Source organism: Colletotrichum higginsianum, chromosome 3 (assembly GCF_001672515.1).
Source record: "Colletotrichum higginsianum IMI 349063 chromosome 3, whole genome shotgun sequence".
Lineage (NCBI taxonomy): Eukaryota > Fungi > Ascomycota > Sordariomycetes > Glomerellales > Glomerellaceae > Colletotrichum > Colletotrichum higginsianum.
Genome location: NC_030956.1, coordinates 5,548,047 through 5,562,543, shown reverse-complemented (window position 1 = coordinate 5,562,543; position 14,497 = coordinate 5,548,047). Strand labels below are relative to the sequence as shown.

Here is a 14,497-nt window from a genome sequence, read left to right as displayed (position 1 = left end):
TGCCATGCTGGCGGTTCCGGGTCTTGTAATGTCTTGTGCAGTTCTTGCGTGTCTTGCGGATGAATAACCATTCAACTCGGACGGTGCATATGGACAGACACAGCCGCTGGACGCCACGACGGATGGTATGGTATGCACTCCATCCAGCATGCGGGAGCTAACGTTTAGTGCCAGGCACGCCAGGGCAAACTTCGTCATTGCCGATGCTTGTCTCTGCCCTTGTAGCAGCATTTTCCTTCTTATTGGCCCGTTGAAGAACCTTGACTCGGCGGCTCAAAAGTATGTTGAGAGTATGTCGCGCAAAAGAGACTTCGCACCTTTCCGGATGCGCGTTAGAGTGCGGTAAGGAGGTGGCATCCAGGACTCGAGGGAGGGGGGGGCACAAAGCACACGGGAGGCAAGGGGAGAAAGGGAAACTCCCTACACCAGGAGGTTGAGGGAAATTCAATCGCCGAGGGCAACGCGGTGCCGGTCCCGACGATTGGGTGCGCGCGCGCCGTGCTTCGTCGATCCTTTGAACCATCTCCTCGGGCACACCTCCGAAGAAGACGCATAAGCTTGCCGGCCGGTTCCCATCGGTTCCCAGGCGCGTCGGGATGCACCGCAGATCATTTCTCGTCCCTGCAGATCACCAAGCAAACCCTTGGGGAAACCCACACAGCGCAGACCAGGCCATTCTACCGCCGTTGTCGTCCTGCGGCTCCAAATCCAGGGGCAATACGGGCGCATCGTCAACGGGGGACCCCGGGCAGTGACTTTCGGTTGTCTGCTCCTCCGACACAGAGAAGGCAATTCTGCATGCGGACAAGGTGCAGAAGGGGTAAGTTTGTTCAGGTGGGGGGGGGGGGATGTTGCGCTTGGGTCTTTGAACAGACGACCAGTGGTACAGTTGGGGAGCCATTCCCTTGAGAAGGGGGGAGCGGCGATGGCTGAGTCGTCGACCGCGATTCGCCTTGTCCGTGCTTCACCATGACACACCTGGATCTGGAACAGCGTGACCCCGCCCAAAAATGGAAGCGAGCGTTGTGTAGGAAGAAATAAGCTTGGGCAAGAGTTTCTCAGGCTCGGAAACACAGCGGCCAGATTAAGCTTCGCTCATAACCCCGGGTGGTGGGGTGGTCTTGCCCATGACTGCATATTGATGAGCATAGGGCACACAGAAGACGCCCGTAGGCTATTCTGGCTTGTGCGTGGGCAGGGCGAGCTCGTCTCCTCCATGCCATGAGGCGCGCCCCATCCGACTGAGTCCGGACTCGGGACGTCCGGCTCATACACAAACCGAGGACGAAGGCATTGGTTCGCTAGCTAAACATCGACACAGTTTGACGCAGCCTCGTAGCTAAATCATTTTTTGGATGGATTCCTCAACAGTTGGCGGAGCGGTTGTGCCGGATATGAGCAGCTTCGCTTTGGCCTCTTGTTTCCAAGTTCGCGCTCGCTTCCGGCTCTGGGGCCGACAGCCGGCCGAGAAGATCCACTATTTCCGGCCGTTCCCGCCCCACATGTCTCCGTAACGCCCGCCGCAAGAGAAACGGAAGCCCTCTGACAATGACTCTGCGCCCCCTGACGCTGGAAACACAGTGACTTGCATTCCCGCGACCTCGATGCCTGCTGTAGATCAATCATAAATGGTCGACCAATCGCAACATGTTTACTTCCACCATGGGTGGTGTCGGCGGGTGGTGTCGGCGGGTGGTGACTGTGGGTTTCCAGTCTCGACGGGCCTCCTCACGCGAGTCGTCAGAGCCGTCAGGCCGAATGCCCGCTGCACGAGAGAACCAGACGCGGCCAGGACGCTGCAAGCGCGTTTTATCTGCACTGTCAAGGTGCCAAGGTTCCAAAGAAAACACAAACCGGCCTTCCCTTCTCCAGAGAGACGCGAAGAGCTTCAACCCTTGACTAGTGGGCGAAAGGCCCTGAGTGAACGTGGAGGAACGAGAAGCAAGGTTGCCGCTGGTAAGCAGGCAGGCGCTCCAGGTTTCGTTGCCTAAACAAGACGGCAGGGGAAAGCGAGGACTTTCTCATCATGAGAAGCTGCCCGTCCGGGGGGTGGGGAAATCCTGTGTCAGAGTCCAAACCGTGGAAGCAATCAATCGTCTCCGAACACGAACTTTTCTTGGATTGGCTCTCGGCGCCAAAGCTTGTGCCTGGCGAAGCAATCGCCCAGGGCCGCGAGTTCATGCGTTCTGCCAGGAACGGGTCAAATTGGCGTCGCTATGAACCAGTACGCCTACTGCTGAAAGTGGAGGGATGCAGGGCCACGGTTTGTATCTGGTGATGCACGCTTGTGACGCTGCTGGGGGATTGGATTTTCGAACCAGTAATCTGCGAGATGCTCCTGAGTCAACCCCCGTTATGGGATAGCCTCTCCTCACTTGCTTTCGTCCCATTATCTGACGCTGGGGATGAGACGCTCTACTCCCTCGACCAATCTTTTTTAGAAGCAAACGCTATTCCCCCGGTCTGCCCCCACCCCGAGACCTCAGATCTCGCTTTCTCCCAGTAATTCCATCACTGCGGTTGAGATATCGCCGTCTATACTTGTCGCCAGCCCATCTTCCTCCAAACTCCATGGGACGGCCGTCTCAGGCCCTAGCCCAACCCTCACAAGTTTCACGCACCCGTCGCTTCTCATTACAAGGTCTTCGTTCGGCCATCTCAAGACCCCCGGCGTCGACATTCCGACGCCAAGTTCCAAGATCACCGTCGTCTTCTTCCTGTCCCCTACGACGTCCCGGCGAAACCCCTTCCATCTCTTCTCCCCATCCTGGAAGGGGGATTCGTTGAACCAGTGACCTGCTCTCACGCAGATGCTCATCTTGCTGCCGCAAAACCCGCAAAAGGGCACTTTGCTTGGATCCGTAATGACCTGAGTTACGGGGTCCAGTGACGCCTGTGCATCGTCAACTAAGGGCGCAGACAAGACCGTAGCGTCAGGGCGGCAGTTGGCAAGACACTGGAAGACAGAGTACGAGCCCTGGGGGGTTGATAGCCTCTCGGGAGATAGCCCGTTGGCGATGAACAGACCGTCAGCGTTGGACGTTCGAACGTGCGCATCGTCGCCAAACTTTTCGAGCCAGGAGATAAGGGTGTGGTACATTCTCGACTTCGGCCATGACCTAACCATGGCCAAGTGAGTGAAGTAATACCCCCAGCGGACCTGCTCATTCGGCCAACCATCGAAGCCGAAGACACTGTACAGAGTTCGCAACCCATACTTCAGGAAGCCCGGGAAGTGCCTGGCAAACAGCGCCGGCGAAGTGTAATCCAGCCCATCGGAAGCTGACAACCCGGCCCCTGCGCTTACAATGACCGCATCCGCAGACCTCAGCCATTGCTTGGCGCGCTCCAGCGAGTCGGAATGGACTAGCGGCGGCGGCGACGACGACGTCGACGACGAGAGAGGCTGGCGATGCGCTTCTGCCGCCAGCGGACTCGGCGAGATGCCCGTCCCTGCGCGCGCGAAGAGGATGTGGGAGGAGGAGGCCAGGACCTCCCTGTAGATGGCATGATCCTCTTCGGTAAAGGTGTTGAAAACCACGTCCGTGATGGAGGTGTCCTTATTGTCCGCGAACCAATCCGCGACCGCGTCGACCGCCACGGCTGCGGCGTCTCGCGCCGGATACGCAAACAATCCGGTCGAGATGCCGCAGAAGGCCACGATCTTCCTGCCATCTGGTGTCGCGGGCAGCGGTTCAACTGCGTCCAGCACGCCGCGGTAGCACTGCGCGAGCTGCCTCGTCTGCACCCCTGTTGGTTTGGAGCCGCGTTGCAGCTGCGGCCCAACTGTATGCACGACATGGCTTGCTGGCAGGCAGTACCCTCCCGTGACGATGGCCTCGCCCGGTGCGATGTCGCGGGCCCTCGAGGCCATGACCGCGTGGCACTCGTGCCGTAGGCGGGGGCCGGCCCAGGAGTGAATCACGTTGTCGATGCAGCGGTGCGATGGCTGGAAACACCCGAGGCCCTGGCCGTTGGCGGCGTTGGTGATGGCCGTGACGCCGGACAAGGTCGTGATGTCCCCCTTCCAGAGGGCGATTCTCGTGTCCCTGCCGTTCTCTCTCCTGATTGTGAGTGTCGGTTGGATGGTCCCGGCTTGGGTGAGAAGTCGATGCGACGCCAGCTGCTGCAAGACTGAGTCGATCTCGCTCGAGATCTGTTCTGGCAGCGGTGGCTCGGGCTGCCGTACGCAGAGGAGTTGTTGGAGGAGTCGCAGATGACTCGAGGGTTCCAGGTCGTCGAGTTGATCCTTGATATGCTGGTGGTGATGGCGGTCGTCATCCTCTGCGCGAGATCTCGAGTCAGATTCGTCCAGTAAATGAACAAGGACGTGCTTTAGGCTGGTCATGTTTGGATGTTGGCGCAGGGGGTTTGAAAAATATTAGAATGATGCAATTTTCACCGGGTTGACTTTTGAACGGCTGGTTTTGTCAAAAGTGGTGTTGACCGGCTTGATATTATTATTACGTTCTTCCTTGCGGCGAACTCGATTTTCAATGGGACAAATCCCCATCTGCACTGTTGAGCAAAATGGTTCCGAGTGGGTGGCTGAAGTGAGCTTTCGGAACCATTTTGCCTCCGTACATATCGAAAGACTTGGTCTTCTCCGTCAACCACAAGAAGAGACTCGCTCTGCTGGTTCGAAATCACTGTCAGATGCACTAATACCAACCAAGTTTACAAACGTCTTTAGTCATCGGTTGCTGACCAGCGCTTTGTGTTTGCTTGCGGCGCATCTTCATTTATCATGCATCCGCCATTTGGCATGTGCCCCATGGTGTTTGTTGTACGACGCACTTGCACTAGCGGCGGCTTTGCAAGCTTGTTAATCGAAGGACTTCCCAGAAAACAGTTCCTGGCCATTTAGGTCGCTGCAAAAATGACCTTGGATTTGTATTTTAAAAAGTCTCAATTGCTTTCTAACGCGAGGAGGTGCTACTACTGTATGGGCACACTCTTTATGCTGGATCACGGTTACATGGATTACCAGCCTAGACCTCTGTAGATCTATATCTTAGGCCTGGTTACCTATGAGTGAGGTATATGAGAAGCATAACGATAAGGAGAAGCTGACGTTGCCTCTTGCCATGACAACCTCTTAGACTCGACTTTCTTTGTTCTGCGTATTTCCGCCCCGGCTAATGATGATCGCGCTTGTTCTCATGACAACACAAACGTGGTGGGCTTAGAACGCATTGACCATCTGGCCTTCTGCCGATGGAACAAGATCAACACCAACACTCCAACTTAAAATGCTACTTCACCAGCTCTCCCACTTAACCTCTGGTGAAATAAATCCTTTTTCTTTCTCAATATCGAAGTCCTTCTCATGCACCACCTAGTGCACACATTATCTCAAGAAACGATATGCCGCAAGCCGTTGTAACCAAAACGGTAGCCTGCTGGAGCAAGATATTGTGAAGAACTAAGAGTCTTATTGAACTAAAGCCCATATCCCTGCCCGTTACCCTATCCGTTCACCTGGGCGCCCATCAGCCGCTATGGGACGAGTATTTCCAAGCCTAAGTACATAGCCCATATTTACCGGCTGTCGTCCGAGTCTTCCGAATCCGACTCGGCCATGTCCTCGCTTTCCCTGCGACGTGTATCTTCGAGCTTCTTGACCAGGTTCAGATTGCTTTGCTCCAACTGGCTTAATTGCACATTGTTCTTCCAACCGTCGATCTCCTCGGGGACATAGAGCAACGAATATGCCAATTCGTGCACGGGGTCCGAAGCCAGGGCGTCGAGTACAAGCAGTTTGATCACCAGGTTGGGCAAGTCTTCGACCGTCTGACGCAGCCCCTTGATCACATCATCTGCTTCCTCCCTCGACCCGAGCAACCGCGACCAGGAGTCAAGGATTACGTACACGACGTCCTTGTCTTCTAGTGACTCGAGCAGACCGCGGAAAAGCCTCATGCCGTATTCCACTTTCTTGGTAGACTTTTTTATCAAGTTCTTTTTTCGTCGATCGAGTGAGGATAGGTCGACTCCGGGCCGCTTTTGCAGACAGAATTGTAAGAGCTGGCCATTGAGACTCTTGACGACCGCATTGGGACCGCATAGTACGGTGTCAAACGAGTCATTTGTCCGCAAGCCGCAGAAGAAAGACAAGACAGGGTAGCCGGTCGACTTCCGGAGTATCTCGCTGACCAGGGCAGCTGTGAAGCAGAAAGGGTGAAACAAGCCATCTGGCGCCTCTTCGGCTCTGATACTGAGAATGTTCGACTTGTCGAGGCGCATCCAATTGCGAAATTCATCAGAAGACATGATCCACTCGCTCTTTTCTCGGTCATCGAGCCTCAGTTGGCCGAGACCGGCGCGGATGCATTCTTTGACGTGTGCCTCTGGACTGGGGTCGAATTCCCCGATTGATTCGAGCCATTGGTCGACGATCTGTTTGTTTTTCTGCAAAACATCACTGGTGTCGTTTACCTGGCCATCTCCTCCCTCGCTGTCCTGGGTCAATTGAACGGCTAAAGCTGGCGGCAGTCGGACTGGTTTGATGTTTAGTACATGTTACTGTAGAAAAACCATTGATTGAGTCCAACTTACGCCCGCCGTTGATTGTGTCGAAGTTCGAGTCGCTAGCGCACGAAATCGTCAAGGCGTTGAGAAATTGCTTCTCCAGGAACTGTTGAACTGCCGTGTCGGAAGACTTTTCACTGAGATTTGCGGCAAAGGCTATTTCCTTGCATGTGAACATACAAGACGCCATATCAATGCAGATGTCGTTAGCGGACTTGACTTACCATTTGCTATGTCTAGAATTTTCTGGATGTTCTTCTCTTGAGCAATCAATGCTTCATGCATTCGACCAAACCGATGCTGGGTACAGATGTTCAACTCTGCTTCGAACTCGGACAAACTCTCGTCCAGAGAGGACAACGCATTGGAGATCCGATCCTCGGCCCCGAACTTCATCTTTGATTTCATCTTGGCTGTTGACACAAAATTAGCATTCCCGCCATACATCAGACCTCCAGAGATCTTTCGACAAACCTGTCCAATCCATGGTCAAATCATTGACAATCTCTTCCAGGACAACAAAGATAGCAACCAAGACTCCATCAGCTCTCTCGTGGAGGAGTTCTGATTTCACGTGAACATCGGAGAGTCTCTGAACCATGGCCAGCTTTTTGGGTATAGAAGCCAGAGCGTCTTCAACGGCTTGCCTTCGTTTCTCATGCACATCGGCAACCTAAAGAAAGATTTGAATCATCAGCTCTTGAGTTTTCCAAAAGTTAACCAACTACAAGCTGGATGCCCAGCCTGATTATGGTCTTTGTGAGTGACTCACTGCCAAAATTGTCATGACGCCACCAGAGAGGACGGAACCATAGATGTCTCCAGGGATCATGGACATGATTGCACCCAGAGCCGTGTCTCGCCTGTTTGCGTTCTTGAGACAGCTGCGGGCGAATTCTTTGCAAGCCCGCAGGCTACCTGTGCCATCCCGTTTCTCGACAGCAGCCTTTGCTACGTCGAAGACGTATTCGAGATCACAACGCGCCGGGTTTTGAAGATCGACACCAAGCCTTCTGAATGCCTGCCGCGTTTCCATATTCTGAACGAACTTCTTCAGTGTATCTTGGAAAAGCTGCAAGTGTTCCTTCGACTTCACGAAACACTTCGTTCGGCTACTTTTCTGTTAGCTTTTATTCCATGCCCACAATGGATCCAACTCAGTAACAGACTCGGGAACCTGGTCTCTCGGGACGAAGGCATCAAAATCATCCACAAACACCAAGTCTCCCGAGGTCACAGAACTTGTTCCTCCTACAGTCCCATAAACGAAGCGGGCTGCGCTATTCTTTGTTGTGATTAGGTCAGGAGGGCCCTTATGATCCGTAACGTTGTATGCGGTTGACGGAATTTCAACCATCTTGGAGTCCATGTCGTTTACTTATCCCTCCTTGCCGAAATTGAACAGTCGAAACTTCTGGGAAGATTGTTTGGTAGGCACTTTTTTGGTCTCTATTTTGGAAACCAACGACGGCGGAATAAAACAACCCAAGAGCCCCATGTCTCCAAGCACAGCTTCGTTAGACCAGCTGGCGTGAGGGTCAGGCTGGAAGTGTGCTGGATTTGAAAGAGAACGGACAGCACTCGCCGCTTGCACTTCTGAGGCCCCCGAAAGAAAAGCCTACAAACCAGGCAGGTTTAATAGTAAGGATGCGTGCGTCATGCACTGCAGGGTGAAATCGTATTAGTCTATGATACCTACCTGCATTTATTGAGTCGCGTCAGATATGATTGGACCAGCACAGCTAACTTGGCACCTCCTTTGCATCTGATCCAAAGATAACCGCCTCACATCCTTAAATCATCATACGATGATCAGGAAGTCAGACAAGGCCAGCCAATAGCGATGTTGGCTGCCTTGGCGAAACTGCAAGCCATGCAGCAAAAACGACTTTTCCCAAAAGACCGACTGCTTCATGCAAGCTGTATCTTGCTGGTAAGGAGCCCAGGCTCGGCGCTGTTTCGGTCAATTAACTATATGCATTCGCAAGCGTAAGACTGGCATAGATGCAAGTCCCCTGTGTCACAGAAGATAAAGGTGAAAGTGCTGCTACAGCCATGTTGGGGCAATCTTGGGCACATTTCTCCATCGTGCTTTCGTCTCTTCTTATCCAGGAGACCAACCAACAGCCAGCTCATCAGACTCTTGGTCACTTACATTTTTTCCATTCGCCTCCCCCATGGCTACTTTTGTTGCCGGTAGCTTCCCGAATGTCGACCACGGGGGCGAGATCGATCAAAATATGTCCGACAAAGGTCTTTTAGATGTTCCCCAAAACATCTCCAATGCGACCCAAGCGCTGATGGGCACAAGAGACCACATTGAGGCGGGCGAGGAAGCCGTCGAGACGAAAACGATGCAGCCCGAAACACAACATGATTCCACAATGCCTGACGAGAAGTGCGGAGGCTCGCACACATCTGTCGAGATATCGCCCAATGAAAATTATATACCTCGACAAGATGAGACGGGTGAAAAGAGTGGCCCAATTGAGAATGGCGACAAAAACCCCGGCCCTCCTCCGCCACCTCTAGATCGTGACACGCCCCCTTATTATGTCCCAAATGGGGTGCCGGTGCATTATCGGAATAACTTGAACTGGATGACTTCTTTCGGCCCTGGACGAATTGCTGTACATGGCTTAGTTGATTACATGCGAGGGGTTGATGAGCGACTTCAAATCATCGAGAAGAAATTACACACCAACGAGGAGACCATCAAAGAGCCCCACGATGAAGTTGCTCCACCAGAACCAGATGAGACTGCAAGCGCCGATGCCAACAAAGTAGGAACTAAAGTTAAGTTCTTTGAAGCGGTTGTGGAGGATTTCCACCAAGACGGCAATCTTCTAGACAGTGCTACGGATTATGGGAGGTTCTCTTCCAACAAAGACCATCCGCAGGTGCTTCGAGTGCTATACCACAAGCTGTCAGACCACAAGACAATCGACAAAATCAACCCAGACCCTGCGCAAGTTGAGATCATCTATCTCAGCATCCTCTCCGACCCCATCGCGTCCTTTTTCAGGGATGTGTTAGGTCTCGACTGTGGCTCTGGCTACGCCTGCATGCGCTTCTCCAAGCCCTTTCGCCCATTGATCAGAAACCTTAAACCGCTGAGAGACCATCTCGCAAAGCTTGAGGAAGCATACGGGTATAGGGTTTCCAACTTCAGCGAGTCTCGAGATGGGTTACCAAGTAAATTTGCTAACAAGGCTGTCGTCAGGAATCTTGAACTCGACTAGAAACCAGGAGAAGTCGCTACTGGCACCAACGACGCATTGCCATCTGCTGAAGGCGATGTTGCGGCTGCAGATGATTCCGCTGAGTCCATTCCATCAGTGGCAGATTCCATAGAAGGTAACTCCTCTGACTCACACGAGCAACTCGAAAAGTCGTTCTTGCGGCCTTCCTCTCTTCCTCACTTCAAGACAATTGTTGGATTTGTGGAACGATACTTGGATAAATCTGCGGAGATGTATGAAAACCTCAAGTCTGGTAGGGATGACAAAGTAGCGTTCGAAAACCTATGGATGCTTTTCGACGCCGGAACCACCATCTATTGCCCCTACAGAAACGGAACAGAAATCTTCCACACCTACGAGGCGCTTAGCGAGCGAACATGTACCACAGAACCATCCCTTGACATGACCTACACCCGTGCCAGGTCCTCGCCCCAGGCGTACTGCGTTCTTGCTACGAGGGGCGGCGTTCCTTTGAGGAAATCGCTTATGCCAGGCGGCATCGAGGAAGACGATGAGGAGAATGATTTCTTGCAAAGCATAGACGTCTTGCTTCGATTGGAGCAACTGGAGCTCCTCCGACAGGGAGAATCTGGAGGGAATCGCAAAGATGCGGCGCAGCCGGCTCTGGGACGGCATGGACTTGGTGGTGCGCCAACCAGACGGACCAAAAATGCCATGTCGGGATTGATTATCGCCTGTTTCAGCATCGAGTATGACGGCTACCGATACGGTCCCCAGAGGGAGCTATTCGAGATCAAGCCTTACGACGGGTTGAAGGATGTACGAAGCATGGAAATCTTTCCGGTGCAGTACTTGGGTGATGCAGAGATGGGCCGTCTCCTTCAAAGAGGCAGAAAGTTTGTCGACCTCGCAAACAACGCCCACATGTCTTATGAAGGCACCACCGCCGGCAACGCCCGCGAGACGGTATGTCAGAGAGCCCGGACACCCAGACATCTCTGGGCGATGAAACGCTTCTGTCGAGGTCATTCGAACCAACCGACAGTTGACTTTTGGTGCAGATTAATTCCGATGTTATCGTCGACTTCAAAATCGCGTTTGAACGGAATACCGACCTTCCTGACGTTTCCGAAATCAAACCCTTCATTTCGAAAGAAATCAAAGACCATTGGCCAGTAATTCCCAGCAGAGAGCAGTTGGAAGTCCATGATTGGTATGAGCATGAAGATGTTGGAGCCGAAGAGCTTGACGACCACCGTTGGTGCTACGCAATGTCTTGTCAAAAGCCAACGTATTACGCCCATCAGGACGCACAAGGTCAAAAGGTTCTACGAAAGCTCTGGCTGTTATTCGACAGCCATGCGTCACCAAGCGCGCAGACAAGGAGGGCCCGGGAAGAGCTCAAATTATATCTTGAGGAAAACAACCTCATGGGACTTTTCCCCGGAGTCGTTCCCGGATACGCCCTGCGAAACCGCAAATGGGGTGCGTTAGAACCAACAAAAATGCACACCTGCCCAGGATATTTCTTGTTCGAAGCCAGGCTGACCTGTTCATTTCTCCAGTTCAACTGGACTTGGATCGACTTCAGGTCGTTCACCACGACGACGAATGGAACAATCTCGTTTTGCCGAAGGGCCACAGAGAGATGGTGCAGGCCATGGTTGAGTCGTACACCAAAAGGTCAGACGAGTCTCAGCCGACACACGATGAAGTTCCTGACAAGATTGACTTGGATCTTGTTCGAGGAAAAGGTAGGCACTAATCGTTTCAGAGATGAGTGTTGCTGCGAGTGCTGATCATCGGATTATGAAGGCAAAGGATGCATCATTTTGCTCCACGGTGCTCCTGGGGTCGGAAAGACTTCCACTGCTGGTGCGAACTCCATCCTCATCCCCAGGTTATCTATCTGACTCGCCTCCCATTCGACTAACCAACCATTGAAATCAATAGAATGCGTAGCGGCATACACCAAACGGCCCTTGTACCCGATTACATGTGGTATGTTCACACTTCTCTCGGACGGTAACATGGCTAATTTGATGTTTGCATCAACGGGAAAACAGGTGACATTGGACACCTTCCGGAGGTTGTTGAAGCAAATTTGGAGAAGCACTTCAAATTAGCCCACAAGTGGGCTTGTGTTTTGCTTCTAGACGAAGCAGATGTGTTTCTTGCGAAGCGAACTGTGAGATTCGCCGGTTGGATCGTCCAATATGACACGCAAAGTACTAACGCCATCTAGAAAACCGATGTGAAACGGAATGGACTCGTGTCGGGTAAGTCAAAGAAGCTCAAGTGCTGTGTCTTGTTGGACATGCTGACCATGGGCCTAGTTTTCCTTCGCATTCTGGAATATTACCCGGGCATCCTATTCCTGACAACAAACCGGGTTGGCGCCATCGATGACGCATTCCGCTCGCGACTTCATCTCACGCTGTACTATCCAAAGCTCGTGGAGAAGCAAAGCATCAAGATCTGGAAGAACAACATCAAGAAGCTGAAAGAGGTCAACGAGCATCGGGTCAGCAGAGGCCAGCTGCCCATCAAGTACGACAAGAATGAGATCATCAAGTGGGTCGAGCTCAACTGGGAGAACCTCCAATGGAACGGACGTCAAATCAGGAACGCATTCCAGACCGCGATTGCGTTGGCGGAATTCAAGGCCCAGTCCCGGAAGTCCAGCAAGCGAACAAGCCAGGACCCTCCGTCACCAGATCCCAAGAGCTCCAAGCCACCTGTTTTGAACCAGGACACCTTCCTCTTGATTGCAGAGGCCTCTAACCAGTTCAATGACTACCTCCTACAGACGCACGGTCAGGATGAGGAGGCGACCGCTTCCAGGGACCAGATGAGGCCGGCCAACTTCAAGATGAAGCCGACGAGAATCAAGAGGGTGGAATCTTCCGAGTCGGACACGAACAGCGATTCGAGCGGCCATTCAGACTCTGGTTCTGAGTCGGACGAGAGTGACGATGCTGGGCCCTCTGATTCCGACTCAGGAACGGAAAAGAAGGCTAAAAAAGCCAAGAAGGCGAAGAAAGGAAAGAAGGCGAAAGCAAAGAAGAGCAAGGACAAAGCCGAGAAGGTCAAGAAGGACGAGGAATCTTTGGGAGAGGGAGAGAAGAAGAAGAAAAAGAAGAAAAAGTCAGAGGAGTGAGATGATGGGTGGCGCATTCAGCTATCCGTCAGTAAGGTCATGTCGAGTTGGATAATGGATAGCACATCGAACAGATGGTCGCGGCGGAACGTATACGAGAAGATGTACATACAAACACTCAATGTACGCGATGGACTCCGATTATCCGGACCTTCGTCTACACACCTTTTTTCATTGTGTTTAATGTCCAAAAAACTTTTTGCCATACTTGCAGAGCGTTTTCGACAGTGTTCCCTCTCACATTGTCTTCATTTCTCACTTCCGGGGGCCATAAGAGCTACGTCCTAGGTTGATTGATAAAAGTGCTGTTAGAGTAGTGGCATCAAAGCTCATGAGATACTTCCAGTCTAAACCACGAACTTACCTTTATGATCGAACTGTGTAACTGAAGTAGCTGTGGTAAGCTGGTTTTCGCTGCGGCACCTAGCAACCACGTGTGTTCTGGTAATTCGTTTGCATGTTGAACAACAGTAGACGAATGTTACTGCCAGCAACAGATGATGCTGTGATTCTTGTCACGTCCATTTTGCCTTCTTTAGTTCTCATTGGAGAGACTCGGAGATTGAGATCCTATTCGAAATCGGAAGAGCACCAACAAAATGAAATAAGTAAACAGGCAGAAACCACGACTATTAAAACTGAAGTCGGAAAAGCCTGGAGTAGAAAGATTTGGCCCGGCCCAAACTTACCTACAAGTTACTCAAAGAGTAAACACATCAGTCCCAGCGGTCGTCAAACCTGGTTCCACGGGCTTGGTAAACTTAGACCGTGAACTTTCCACAAGGAACGCACGTTCTGCTTCAGAGCCCTTGCGCGAGTCAAAGCATCCCAACATCCCACTCCTTCTGGCATCATCGAAAGATAAACACACAGACTCTCCATTGATCTAGAAGACAGCTTCAAGCGGCGGACCGAGCCCATCAAACAAGCGCCGGCCACCCCCACGAAGAGCGCAATCATCCGGAACCACTAATGACTGTTTACTCACCATAAACAACATCATACTGATCGACAGCTCAAATGGGCACCACCACAGCGACGCAGGTCGTCTCGACGGAGATGGCCCCTCTCAGACACCAGACCCCATCTTTGGAAGAACTGCCCTTACTCCTCCGCCAGATCCCCGACATCGTGCTGGAAATAGCGTCACATCTCCCCACGGAGTCCGCCATGTGCCTCGCCCTCTCGTGCAAGCCCCTCTACGGCCTCCTTTTTGGGCGCGCTCGCCGAAAGATGAAGGAGGACGGGGGTTGCGCCCCTTTCCTGTTCTTCCTCCTCAAGGACCTACAGAGAACCCACAACAGCATATACCTCTGCCACTTCTGCTCAAAGTTACGTCAATGGAGGTGTCGAGACGGGGGACTGGGATGGTGCCCGTGTTGTCCCACCATCGGGGAAGAACTATCGAACGCAAAGCATGCGGGGAACCAAGAGCACGCTTGCATCACCGACCGGTCCTACTTCACCTACACGTTCAGAGGAGTCGAGTGCAACGGAGACTTTTCACGATGGGTCATGCACCGGGAGCGTGGGGGGTTCCGCTCGTGCTGCGGATGGCGGCCGTCTCACACGGCCAACCACAGTCACCCGTCGACGGGATGAG

At 52.6% G+C, this 14,497-nt stretch overlaps 5 protein-coding genes across 5 annotated transcripts; 3 read left to right on the top strand and 2 right to left on the bottom strand.

The window, feature by feature from the left end:
- Positions 1–2,482: 2,482 nt before the first annotated feature.
- CH63R_05224 (Appr-1-p processing domain-containing protein) lies at positions 2,483–4,348 on the bottom strand (the record flags this gene model as incomplete). The annotated part of the gene is made up of 1 exon (XM_018300199.1): positions 2,483–4,348. The coding sequence occupies one exon, from the start codon at positions 4,346–4,348 to the stop codon at positions 2,483–2,485; it is 1,866 nt and encodes a 621-aa protein (XP_018161445.1).
- Positions 4,349–5,541: 1,193 nt separating this feature from the next.
- On the bottom strand, positions 5,542–7,567 carry CH63R_05223 (uncharacterized protein; the record flags this gene model as incomplete). The annotated part of the gene is made up of 5 exons (XM_018300198.1): positions 5,542–6,500; positions 6,559–6,687; positions 6,756–6,944; positions 7,006–7,204; positions 7,304–7,567. The coding sequence occupies 5 exons, from the start codon at positions 7,565–7,567 to the stop codon at positions 5,542–5,544; spliced, it is 1,740 nt and encodes a 579-aa protein (XP_018161444.1).
- Positions 7,568–8,708: 1,141 nt separating this feature from the next.
- Positions 8,709–9,773, top strand: CH63R_05222 (AAA family ATPase; the record flags this gene model as incomplete). Its single annotated transcript, XM_018300197.1, has 1 exon — positions 8,709–9,773. The coding sequence occupies one exon, from the start codon at positions 8,709–8,711 to the stop codon at positions 9,771–9,773; it is 1,065 nt and encodes a 354-aa protein (XP_018161443.1).
- Positions 9,774–10,004: 231 nt separating this feature from the next.
- On the top strand, positions 10,005–12,894 carry CH63R_05221 (AAA family ATPase; the record flags this gene model as incomplete). Its single annotated transcript, XM_018300196.1, has 8 exons — positions 10,005–10,700; positions 10,796–11,219; positions 11,300–11,488; positions 11,509–11,634; positions 11,688–11,735; positions 11,801–11,922; positions 11,980–12,013; positions 12,071–12,894. 8 exons carry the CDS (start codon positions 10,005–10,007, stop codon positions 12,892–12,894), a joined length of 2,463 nt encoding a protein of 820 aa, XP_018161442.1.
- A 1,020-nt stretch (positions 12,895–13,914) lies between these two features.
- CH63R_05220 (uncharacterized protein) lies at positions 13,915–14,496 on the top strand (the record flags this gene model as incomplete). Its single annotated transcript, XM_018300195.1, has 1 exon — positions 13,915–14,496. One exon carries the CDS (start codon positions 13,915–13,917, stop codon positions 14,494–14,496), a length of 582 nt encoding a protein of 193 aa, XP_018161441.1.
- Position 14,497: the final 1 nt, after the last annotated feature.